Source organism: Salvia splendens, chromosome 3 (assembly GCF_004379255.2).
Source record: "Salvia splendens isolate huo1 chromosome 3, SspV2, whole genome shotgun sequence".
Lineage (NCBI taxonomy): Eukaryota > Viridiplantae > Streptophyta > Magnoliopsida > Lamiales > Lamiaceae > Salvia > Salvia splendens.
Window position 1 is genome coordinate 27800125 of NC_056034.1, and position 13221 is coordinate 27813345.

The window sequence follows — 13221 nt, forward strand, 5'->3', positions numbered from 1 at the left end:
TATATTATTGCAGCCCCTGCTTTGGCTGATCACTACAATAATATCACAAGGTAGGCCTCCAAGCCAATTGTAACAACTATTTTGCAATTCTTGGTTTATTAATCTAATTAATATGCATCCATAAACTATTTAGGTCGCTTTGGCGTCACTAAACAATTTAAACAAGTCAACCCCATCACACGATGCCAACCATGCATCTATGAATGAGCCTAGCCCTTGTAGATTTAGAGTAAACACTTTGGCGTAAAACTCGTAGTCGAAAAGGCTAGGAACATCAAACAATTATGATGGACGATGCATTTGTTTCAAAACAAGACTTATATTTTATGGGGAAAAGTGTGATACTAGTTCTGTGAATATAATATCTTATATTAAATTTCAAACAATTACTGGGCGCCGCCTACTCAGACATAGTATAACACGGACTACAAATACTGGGCGCCGCCTACCCAAACATAGTATAACACGGACTACATATACTGGGCGCCGCCTACCCAAACAATAAAACGGTCTCTAACTACTATAGTTAAATAAATAAGCATAAAATCAAATAGCATGCTTATCACATAGGATATCAAATAAAGCTCAACAAATAAAATCAAATTTATTCTCTAATTAAATGTGGATTTAATTATATTAATTCTAAATTAATATAATTATACATATTTAATATTAATTCCAAATTAATATTGTGCTGTGGAGTATATATTATCATTTCCAGATGATAACTATGTCCCAATTTGTTAATCTAATTAACGAAATTAATCCAATCTATATTAATTCTAAATTAATAAATTTGTAATAAATAATTTCAAATCATCATCAAGCACATATATTATTTATTATTCCAAAAAATAATAATATTAACAAATTCTTGCTCATTAATCCATTAATCCAATTAATAAATTTATCATCTAGTCTATATCAATTCCCAACTAATATAAATAGATATTTAATATTAATTCTAAAACAATATTAATAATATATTTAATATTAATCTCAATGATTAACCTTTAAGATTGAATTAATCAAACAATCAATTAATCCTAAAAAACAAATCCAGTCATCGCTGCGCAGAGGAAACCCATTTTGGTTCAAAACCACCTTTTGATTTCAAAATCAAATTAAATCCTTTATAAAATCCGAAACCTGTTTTTGGTTCAAAACCACTTTTGATTTCAAAATCAAATTAAAACCTTTTACTTATCTGTGGCATATGTATTTCGTGTTTCTTCATCATAATTATGGTGAAATTAATCTATTTAGGCATATTTAATATTAAAAGATCAGCTCCCACCGCCCGTTCACAAGATTATACAGATAATACCCAGTTTTTGGTGCCAACAAACCCAGAATCACCAATCCAATGTACAGTCATAATAAATCCATCAAAAACCCCTTGAATCTCCTTCAATAAAATTTATCGCAGTTCGGTTTTCTTTAATTTCCCAAATTGTGGAAATCTGATTCCCATGTTTCAAACAATTTTCGAAACGTTGAAGTTTGAAATCTAATTTCTAATATTTGAAATCTAATTTCAGTTTCTGTCGAAACTGTTAAACCAAGTATAAAAGTTTGATTTCCAAAATCGCCACATATAATCAAATTACAAAACAGATTATGAATCGAGCCCCGGCTCTGATACCACTGTTAGGAATTCTTGTATTCATCTAATGAGCGCAGCGGAAATTGCAGACAAGAATAACAGATGTAGATTCATAATTATATTGTAAGTTGAACACATAATACACAACGGAACTAAATCTTACTTGTTGTGTTGTTTTCTTCTACGATTGTATCCTGCAAGTTGAATCCACTACTATCGAGGTCCACGTGCAATCCAATCCGATGCAGGAACTATCCCGGTACAATTGCTCCGTAGAAGAAAGCTAGAAATTCTCTCTACAAAGCTTTTCGTATTTTCCCTCTAATGTTACGCTATTTTTCCTCTCCCACAATGGAGAATAAATAACCATTATGTAGATGATGAGTCACTAGGGTTCCATTATTGTTGGGTTTATGGACTATTATAATTATAGTCCAACTATAATTATTTAATTCATATTAATCTAATCTAGCTCATATCCTTTTAATATTCATCATAATTTTTATTTTAAGAGAGTTTTACAAATTGTTCCAACGATATTATCAAATTTTAATTAGTAAACGAGTAGACAATTCCAAATATTTACACCAGCTAAAAAAAATTGATACTGGTATATTGGAATAATGAAAAAAAAATTGGAGCGGACATATTAAGGCGATGGTTGAAGAGATCATCAAAGGAATATCAAGGCAACGACGGAAAACAACAGAAGTTGAATATGTTGATTGTAGTATACATTAATTAGTGTAGCTTTAGCACTATAAATAGTTGTGTTAGATTGAAAATGATGAATTACTAGAAACACAAATTCAATTCAAAGACGGCTTCCTTTTTATGTTGTTTTCGCAAAATTCAAATATATATCTTAACGTCAATATTTTAAAAATTGGATTGATAAGTAAATCAATAAAGCTACTCTAACTAGTTTAGGATTCAATCGGTTAAATCATTAGTCCAACCGTTGTATACTGCAAATATTTACCACACCTATCTCTTAAAAATAACAAGTTTTAAAAAGCAGTAAATAAAGTAAAAGAAAAAAAATAGATAGAAAAATTAGTGTTAATGGATTGTAAGATCCATATTATTAGTAATTCATTTAAGTAGTGTATATGGACAGTGTGATCCACAAAATATTAAATTATTTTTTTTAATGGTATAAGTTGTAAATAAAATAAACTATTTGTAGGGGTGAGCAAAAAAACCGGAAACCGAATATCCGAACCGAACCAAACCGAAATTTTGAAATTCGGTTCAGTTTTTTCGGTTTTTCGGCTCGGTTCGGTTTTAAAAATAAAAAAAATTTGGTTTTTTGGTTCGATTCGGTTCGGGCGAAGAAAAAAACTGAAAAACCGAAAAACCGAATTATATATATATTCTATTAATTTAATATATTATATTATATATAATATATATATTCTTTTAATATATTCTACTATATAATATATATTATATGTATTATTAATTTTATATTATATATAAATATTCTATTAGTATATATAAAATAAAATAAAATACACATATATAAATATATATTTATATTATATTTATTTTTTTCAGGTTTTTCGGTTTTGTTCGGGTTTTTCGGTTTTTTAAGTTCGATTTTTAGTTTTTCGGTTTCGGTTTTTCGGGTTCGGTTCGGTTTGGATTTTGAACTAAATTCGGTTTTTCAGTTTTGGTTCGGTTTTGGCAAAAAAACGAACCGAAACCCGAATGCACACCCCTATGTGTTTGATAATATTTGTTTAAAAGCTTCTTAAATATAATTGTATAATTTTAAGTGGCCGACCAACATGTAAATATACTTATTATTTTTAAGGGACGAAATATGTAAAATATATAAAATTTAATGAATGATAAAATAATAAATATCATAAAAATATTAAATCATAGAGTATATAATTAATTTTATATTCAAATATAAACAATTAAAATTTAATGAATGATAAAATTTAATTAATTTGTATTAAAAAATATAATTAAATATACTATACATTATTTGTTAGGGGAAATACAGAACTTTGTACTTATATATAAATATTGATGAAAAATAAATATTAATTCAAATAAGTTTATCTGATCAAATATCAAGTCATAATGTATTATCTATATTCTACAATAGAATTCTATTATTATCGCAAATATATATAATAAAACACGAAATATTGATTAATATATATAAAAATAGTACTAGTATATAAAATTTTTAATGTATATATATTAATTATATACTATGAAAATATTAATATTTAGTAAATTACAAACTATAATTAATGATAACTCAAATAAATTTAAGTCCCTCCGTCCCTTAAATTTTGTCACACTTTGAACGACCACGGGTTTTAAGAAATATAATTGAAAGTGAGTCGAAAAAGTTAGTGGAGAGCGAGTCCTACTTTTATATATTAGTTTTATAATAAAGTGTGAGTTGGATTGAATAAGTGGAATATGAGGTCCACTACCAAAAATAGTAAAAAGTAAAATTTAACAAGTTTTGTGGGATAATAATTATTAGTTATAACTATATTTTATAAATAATAACAAAATTTCATAACTGATAAAAAATATTTATAATTAAATATGCATACTAACAATTACTTATAAAAATATAAAATTAAACACAAATGATTAGTTTGTATGGGTAAAAAATTTCAAGTTTAATGTATAAGAGTAGTTGATGTTTATCATTTTCATAAAAATTGGATGTGATGGAATAGTAGAGTTGTTGATTACTTGACCAGAGATCCTCTGTTCATCCCCCACTAACCACAAATTTTGAAATAAAACATTTTAAAAATAAAAATCGGTTTTTTTCCTGGTCCAGTGGTCTAATACCCCATCCGTCCCATAAAAATAGAAACTTTGAGTAGACACGAGTTTTAATGAAAAATTGTGAAAGTATGAGAGGGATAGAAAGAAAAATTGATTGAAGTGTTAATAATGGAGAATGAGGTCCATTTCACTAGACTGACAAACTTGATAAAATGAAAGTGGACTAATTTTGTGAGATTGGCCAAAATGGAAAAAAAAACTATTGTTTGGGAATGGAGGGAGTATATTAACTGATATAAGGGGTGAACCTGATCTAACTGCATCTCGGTTCGTAGTCGGATCGGTCGAACTGACCAATCTAGTCTAATTTTTAAAACGTTGTTTGATATCGATATAACGGTCCTTAGCTTTTTAATTTGTTTTGGAACCAATTACATATCCAAAATCAATAAACAAAAAAAAATTCCTAAATTCTAAGTCAGCCAAATAATCTAGCAAAATCAAACATTCTTTTATTTTCTAAATTGAATTCATTTATAAAACAACTAAAAATATAACTTTTGCAAAAAAAAAGAGTAAATATTTCTATGATATTCAATGGTAGGCGTGGGTCGGTACGGTACCGTACCAAGAACGTCATACCGCATACCGTACCGCAAAAAGTGGTATGACAAAATATCATATCGATACCATACCGATTTTTTGGTATACCACAATGCAAAAAACCAAAAATTCGGTATGACTAATTTTTGATACCATTACCTTACCGTTATTGCGTACTTTAATACCATTATGCAAAAAAAAATATTTAAAAGTAGAATTTTCGGAGATTTTTTATTTTTTAAAAAATATAAATCTCAAACTCTATAGATATACATCATTCGACACTTTTAACTTATTTATTCATTCTACACATTTATCTTTTATCTTTCTACAAACTATGAATTCGGCGCCTGATGAAAATGCTCTTCTTGATCGGGCCCTGAATTTGATTATAAATGCACTTACTGAAATTTCTTAATAAATTGGGAACATGACATCTTGTAGCACTCATCAGAGCCATACATTCAACCCGGCTCTGGATAGCATTTCTGAGTCTCCCCATGAGATCCACATGAGTATGACCATCTAACAATACTCTAAAGTGCAAGCTAAGGATACGTCAAAGATGATTGAGGAGGAGCTCCGAGGGCACAACCTCATTTCGCACGCACTCATGAAGATCGAAAAATATAACTTATATATTATTTCATTTTCTATCAGGCCATAATTTTATTTTATTATCAATGAAGTCGTTTCTTGTAATATATTGTGTACTTGTATTTCAATTTTTAAGTTTAATAGTGAATATTAAAAATTAATATTCTGAGGCATGGACAGAGAGTGTCACTATGGGAGTTGTGACATAGTGCAAACAAAAAAAGGGAATAATGACGTAGAGGAGAATCTTGGTGTGGCAGGAGACCTCCAATCGTGAATGCCCTAAGGTGTTTAGATTGGGGCATGCACATGAATAGGGCTGACAATTTTTGACACGACACAATAATCCGACTCGAATCCGCACGAAATTAATGAGTTTGGGTTTACCCTTATTGGGTTCGTATCTTTATCGGTTATCTCATTAAGAACCTGATAATTTCGGACTGTGTTGGGATTGGATGCGGATTACCCATTAAGAAATAATATTAGTTATTTTTTAAAAAAATGTATCTTTACTTTAATTCTTTAATTTCTTGTAAATAAATCGTGTAAACCGGATTTTTATAGTATAATATTAAGTTTAATGTGTAATAACAAGTTCTAATCGTGTAAAATAAGTTTTGGGTCGTTATCTTATCGTGTTAACTGTTAACCCATATTATATCGTTTCGGTAACGGGTTCGTATCAGGTAGGGTCATATTCAGGTTTAAAGGTAGCAAGTCAGATTTGTGTTCGGGTTGATAATTTTCTTAACCGGCCCAATTCAAGTTTAACCTTGTTGGATTAGTTCATTTTCAAGTTAACCCGATATCAATTTGCTATCCCTACACGTGAACACACAAAAAGTTCGTTAAACAAATCAGTGATACGTCTTCTTTCACACACAGGTCCACCAGTCATGCTGTCATCTCTGCATAAAGTATGCGTTGTGTGTGTTTTTTAATGCTCGTATATACACATACACGGTCTTCTCTTCTGTATGTATGCGTGGAGTGGAGTGGAGTGGACCAAAAAGTAAATGGGCACGCAGTTAATACTATTATTAACAACTAAAAATGTATATTTGTTTATTGTTAGTATCTTTATTTTTGTTGTTTGTGGTAATTTAAAGATTAGTTTACGGGAAAAGAAGTGTAGAGTGATTAGAGTAATCACAATGGCCACTGCACTGCACATGTTTGTTTACTGTCGGTTGAAGCATTGTCAAACTAATGCACACCACGAATCTTCTTTTTTCTGTTTAATCATATTTTATGTTAACATTTCGAGATCTACTGTTACATTAATTCAGTAAAGTAGAAATGATGAAGATAATTTTATTGTAAGACAATTTAGTTACATTCCGGATTTTATAATTACAATATGTCTCTCAAGTAAATTTTTACTTCCACTTTTTTATCAGCAAAACTATAAAATTATGCATTAATAATCACTAACACAAATTAATCCATTTAGGCCCATAACTGAGAGAGTATAAGTACAAAGATAAATCAAATTGGGATTGGACTTTTTTATGGCGTGTAAAATTCACATTTTGTAATGAGTGTTGGTTGGCTAATAGTAATTCCTCAGTGTCAAAAACACAAAATCATTACAAGTACCAAACAACAAAATATATAGAGTAGAAGGATCACCATTGCAAATATAGAAAACAGAAGGACATAATTGCAAAGAATCTAATATTATATTCCCTCAGTCAGCCACCACTGAGAAAGCAAGCAAATCGGACGTGTAGCAGAAGCGCAAGTATTTAATTTTCACAACCTCGTCCACCACCACCACCACCACCACCACCATTCCCATTTCCCCAAATTTTCGATACTCCTTTGTTCTTATACCCTATAAACATTCACAATCTATATTCTACATGGTTTTTTCCAAGAAACCCTTGCAATAAATCGCGAAAACACAAGCACAATTGCTCTTGCTTGCAAAACTCCGATCAAATATGGCTGCATTTTCATCTTCCAGGTACTTATTGGTATTCTTATTGCTCAATCTTCACGTCAAAGGTATGGATGCCGACCCCAATTTAACCTTTCATTTCAAGAATTTTGGTAAAGCCTCCAACTTTGAGTCACAGCTTGCCCTGTTTGGGGATGCTATGGTTGGTGGAGACAACATTTCTATTCAAATTGGGGTTTCTACTACTGGGAGGTTTGTCTGCAAGAAGCCCCTTAATCTTGTTCATGAAAAATCAAGGCAATTGGTGTCTTTTTCGAATTACTTTGCATTTTCCATGTCTGGGGTGAATGGAGATGGTTTGGCTTTTGTGATGCTCCCTTCTCAATTTCCAATGAATGTTTTTGATGGTGGAGAGATGGGATTTTTAAAAGAGAGGAAGATGAAGTTTCTTGCAGTTGAATTTGATACATTTAAGAATGAAAAGCATGGAGATGTGAATGATAACCATGTTGGGATAGATGTTGGTAGTCCTGTCTCTGTTAAAGTGAGCAATGTTTCATCATTCAATTTGGTGTTAAATGGTGGAGAAATGTTGCAAGCTTGGATTGATTATGAAGCAAGTAGTAAAAGATTTGAGGTTAGGTTGAACAAATTTGGTTTGAGTAGGCCGCTTGATCCATTGCTCACTTACTCCATCGATCTTTCCAAAATGTGGGGAGATGAAAATGTTGTTGTGGGATTTAGCTCTTCGAGGGCAAACTCGTCTCAGAGAAACAACATCCACTCATGGAGTATTGAGTCAAGAATCATGCCACGATGGATGCATTCTGAGCCCTTGGATCCACAGCAGTCTGTGGGTAAGGAAGAAGAGAGGAAAGTTAACAGGAGAAGCGACTGCACAATGAGAATTGTTTCTGCATTGGCGTTTGGCACCGGATGTGGAGCTTTAGGGGCAATGCTCGTGTTGATCTTGTGGACTGTGTTGGGAGATATGCGCCCCATTGTACCAGAGGAGTTGGTCGCGCAATCTAAGGAGTCGGAGTGCAAGAAGTTTGGTGTTTCTGTAGATAAAACCGTCGAAAATGGTAAGGTTTTAGGTGCTTGATTTGCAGAGTAGAGAAATATGGGTGTTTTGTGATTGTAAATCCTCTGTTTTTAGTATCTTAGTTGCCATGGTGCTGTAATTTAGTGATCAGTCATTTAACATAGTTTTGATAGTATATTAGTGTATGTTGTGATCATTGAAATACAGCTTCATTTGGGGAATTGTTGATCATAATATTTCACGGTTGCTAATGCCTCCATTCAACTAAGTTGAGGCAAAACCATTGTGGGCATGAAGATTAAGAAATTGTATTGAAAAATAAGAGAGATGAATAAAGTGGGAACGATAAAGTGAGAGTAAGTACGTGATGGAAAGTAAGAGTAATTGGATGTTTTGTATTTTGTCAAAAAAGAAATGAATTAATTTAACTGGGACATCCCAAAAAGAAATACAACTCAACTTAACTAGGACGGTGATAAGGCTCATTTCATGCATCGGTTTAAGGGTGAAATACATGCTACTTGATCGGTTTATCGAGCAAAACAAGTGTTAAATGTGCAGAAATACCACTTAACCAAGGCAGCAAGGCTGAACTGATCAAGCATGTACAAAAGGCAATAAAAGGCCAAGAATTGGGGGAGTTGATCAAGGGGGAGCGATCAAGCAGTTAGGTGGGGACCACTGGCTTCTAGAAGAAGAACACATGAGGAAATGAGCTGGATATAGCGCACCATTCTGTTATCAAGGACGACGTTCTAGAACGGGACACGTGCTGGAATATGAGACGCAAGGACGGAGCTGAGTCACGAATCTGTTACCAAAAAGCATCGTCATTCTAGAAGAACAGCACGTAGCAATCAATGAGTCGCTCACTCTCAGAATGAGCGAATATTCCACGTCAAGATCGTTATCCAGCTGGTGGCCGAATCGAGCTTATAAATAGAGGGTGTGCCACCACAAGAAGGCATCCGAGACTTTACTTTCCGTCTAGTTTAGCTTAGCTTAGTTATTTAGCGTAGTTCAGCTCTCTAGCTTAGTTTAGTTCAGCTCTCTAGCTTAGTTTAGTTCAGTTCTCTAGCTTAGATAGATAGCTTAGTTTAAAGGGCGACCGAAAGGGGGCGCTGCAGAATACTCATTTCTGTTAGTGTTATCTTAAGTTTCCCGCTGAGATTTTTCTCAGTTTTTACCGCTTTCTTAGATTCCAAGTGTTAGCTTAGTTTAAATTTCACGTTGTACTCAGCTTTTAGTTTAATCAAAGTTATTTTCTCTTTTAATCCGCGCATTTACTTTTCTGTTATTACCTGCAATTCACTTGATCTAGTAGTTAAATTTCCATTGATCAAGCTAGCTAGTTTAATTCTGTCTAGGTGAAAACCAGTAGTTAAAAACTCCAAGTTAAAGCGTGGCAGCAGCCAACCCCCCTGTTCACTACTCACACACTCGACACACCAACTTCTCTGTGGGATCGACCCCGAACTTGCCGCTTTACTGTTAAAGTTGTGCGAAATTGGGAGTTATAAATTACTTTGGCAAGGCGGAAAGGGCGAGAGCTAGATTACATTGATTAAGTGGCAACGACATTTGCTAACTGATCCAATCGGTTCGGTTTTCATTCCATATAACTTGATCCGCATTCTATTCGTGTTTTCGACCTCTTTCCAAGTCCTTCCAGACGGTCGAAGGTAGTACTATATTCCATTTATTCTTAGTAGTTGATGTCTTCGAGCATTTAAAGCTTTTGATATCCCTCTTATGGGGTCACGGTGGTGTATACAACTAGGGATGTCAATTGGGCTAACCCGTTCGGGTTCGGGCCAACCCACTCAGATTGCCAGACTATTTGGGTGAGGGCTATTCGGGTTGTGGACTTTTTGAGTCACAAAATTTCAACCCTAACCCATCGGGCTATGCGGGCCTATAAACATTCTAAAATAATCTATGGTAATAGAAATTTTCCTATATGAAATGATTTTAAATTTTAGATATTTTTTTCTTCTTAGTTTTAGAATCATATAAAATCTTCAAATTTTCATAGTTTTCTTCAATAATAGTTAGAGAGAAACATTCAGTCTCGATCAACTACAACATAAACAAAGATGAGTAAAAATTAAATCAATCAATTTGAATTAAAGCTTGTGTTAATTCTTTATGAAAATTAAAAATCATATCATACATGAATCATTATTAAAATAATAAATATATTGAGATTTTGATGGGTTATTTCTTAATTTTGTCTTGATTGGCTTTTGTGATGGTAAGACAGTAGTGCCAGATGATGAGACGATGAAATAATAAGTCGAGGTGGAACTTGAGGTTAATACTATGGGATTGAGTGGAAAACTGTAAAATGAGGATTGAAGAAGACTAATGATTGTGCCACATGAAATTCAAAAATATAACACTCAAACATAATATTTTTTAATTAAAAGTTGCAACCCGTCGGGCTACCCCGCAATTCGTTCGGGTCTACCCGTCTAACCCGCCAACCCTAACAGGCTAACCCGTATAGCCCTTTTTGTATTCGGATTATAAAGTTACAGGCTATTCGGGCGGACCCATGAGTGTCGGGTTGGATTGACATCTGTATATACAACTATATGTTTGAATTACCATTTGTATTCATAATTTATTAAGCTTAAAAGATTACGTGGAATTTAAATTTATATATTAAATAAAAATAAATATGAAGTAAGTTACTCTAATTTCAAAATAATTCAAAAGTTTAGCAATCCATTTTGATACAATAACTTTAGTTCAGTAATTTTATACTCCCCCTTCCCTAAAAAATCGATAATATTTGAAATGACTTTTCAATGCACAATTGATAAGTAAGAGTGATACATAGAAAAAGTAATTGGAATATTATTAGTGGAGAATGAGATTCACCGAATTTTTTTTCTTTAAATAGAATTGATCTGTTTTTAAAAAATATCTCAAAATGATAAATGTGGTCTATTTTTAAGGAAATAAAATTAATCTAAAATTTAAGGAAATGAAATTAATCTAAAAAAAGGAAATGTGTATTATATAAGTAGCTGAGCCCAACCCTAATTAATTGCAAGGCCTGATATCAGAAAGCCTACTCATACAACCCAATGGGCTGGATCAACATTATCCGACATGCAACGTCGTCGTTTAAAGCCTTTCTAGGGTTTCCCCATTGCGTCCACGCCACTTAAACCCCTATATCACACCTCTCTGAAATACACCAGTTCATCATCGTCGCATTTCAATATAGGAATTCACCCACATTCCTGTTCAATAGAGTTTTGTGGTTCGCGATTCCTCTCTTATTATCGTTTTATTTCTCCATTTTCATAACTAATTTACAATTTTTTAACAAGGATCGATGATGTATTAGTTTAAAACTGCGTTATCTATCTGATATTTCCAATTCGGAATTGAAGATACTTTTCTAGCTCCTGAGATCCTTTCTTTTTCTATTTTTTTCCTTCATATTTACGGATTTTTTCAGTGTTGAAGATAAGCATCTGAGATGAGAAAACATTAATGTCATCCTTGCACTTTGATTCATAAATGAAGAAAATCAATGGGGAAAGTATACTATGAGAAGCTTATAACTTTTCATTCCTTCCTTCCATAATTTTTATCCCTTTTTACTTTGTTAATATAAAATCACTGCTTTATTCCCAATTATTAATTATTTGGTTTATCGTTTTTACAAAATCCATTGCTTTTCTCTTTAATTTTCTAAATTTTTATTGATCTTCACAAATTTATCCTGTTTTGATTGATGCCTTATTTTTGGATCAGTGATGCTGTATATTACTGCGTTATCTATCTGTAATGAACTCTTTTTTTTGAAGATAACTTGTTATCATGAGATCCAATAACTAGAATTATTTTAAGATCACTTGGTTTCAAATTGTTCATGTACACTTTTATTTTTCATATGTACATAATTTTATTCAATCCAAGGTCATTTTATCTTTAATATAGCATATGTCAATATTGTCAACATATTGGAAGTAACAATAGAAATGAAACAATAGTAGTAGTATTGTTTTGGTTAAGGGTCCATTTGGTACACGAAATTAGAATTGAATTGGAATTGGAATTCTATGGAATTGAATTGAAAGGAATAGAATTGGATGTAATTTAATAAATATTTGGAATTCCACTCCTTTTGATATGGAATTCAAATTGTGGAATTGGAGGATTTGGAATTGTAATTCAATTCCAAATCTAAAAAATTTTATGATACCAAACACTAGATTTGAAATTGAAGGTTCCAATTCCACACCTCCAATTCCATATACCAAACACAACCTAATATTCCCTGCATTTTTTGTCAAACGTTTTTTTGCCGTTGATCTTACCGTGAAATCGTAAATTAATAAATGCATTATGATTGTATATATCATTTGTTGTGAACATTTGAATATCAAGTATTCAAATTTATTAGTGGTTATCCTTATGACTGCCAATAGCCAAATTTCAATCATTCACATAATTACTAGTATTTAACTAGAGAAGTCTCCGTTGATCAAATATTTACCGTTATTGTCAAATAAATATATAATCAAAACCAATAACCTATCTAGAATATTTTACTCCCTTTGTCGTATAAAATATGGACATATGATATGGCATGGGAATTAAGACAAAATAGATAAAGTAAGAGAGAAAAGATGAGTAGTTAAAGTAGTGTTAATGTATTATTAGTATTTG

The 13221-nt window shown here is 32.0% G+C and overlaps 1 protein-coding gene, 2 non-coding genes and 1 pseudogene across 3 annotated transcripts; all 4 read left to right on the forward strand.

Moving 5' to 3' along the window:
* The first annotated feature begins 7309 nt into the window (after positions 1–7309).
* Positions 7310–8765, forward strand: LOC121793671 (L-type lectin-domain containing receptor kinase VIII.2-like). Its single transcript, XM_042191709.1, has one exon. The coding sequence runs from the start codon at positions 7528–7530 to the stop codon at positions 8587–8589; it is 1062 nt and encodes a 353-aa protein (XP_042047643.1). The 5' UTR covers positions 7310–7527; the 3' UTR covers positions 8590–8765.
* A 3104-nt stretch (positions 8766–11869) lies between these two features.
* Positions 11870–11963, forward strand: LOC121797515. Its single transcript, XR_006049880.1, has one exon. It is a non-coding gene; the product is annotated as a small nucleolar RNA snoR27 (small nucleolar RNA).
* Positions 11964–12013: 50 nt separating this feature from the next.
* On the forward strand, positions 12014–12106 carry LOC121797513. Its single transcript, XR_006049879.1, has one exon. It is a non-coding gene; the product is annotated as a small nucleolar RNA snoR26 (small nucleolar RNA).
* A 187-nt stretch (positions 12107–12293) lies between these two features.
* On the forward strand, positions 12294–12381 carry LOC121797516 (annotated as a pseudogene).
* Positions 12382–13221: the final 840 nt, after the last annotated feature.

Coding starts and splice junctions, on each gene's coding strand:
- LOC121793671 (XM_042191709.1), top strand. CDS start 7,528: ATGGCTGCATTTTCATCTTCCAGGTACTTATTGGTATTCTTATTGCTC.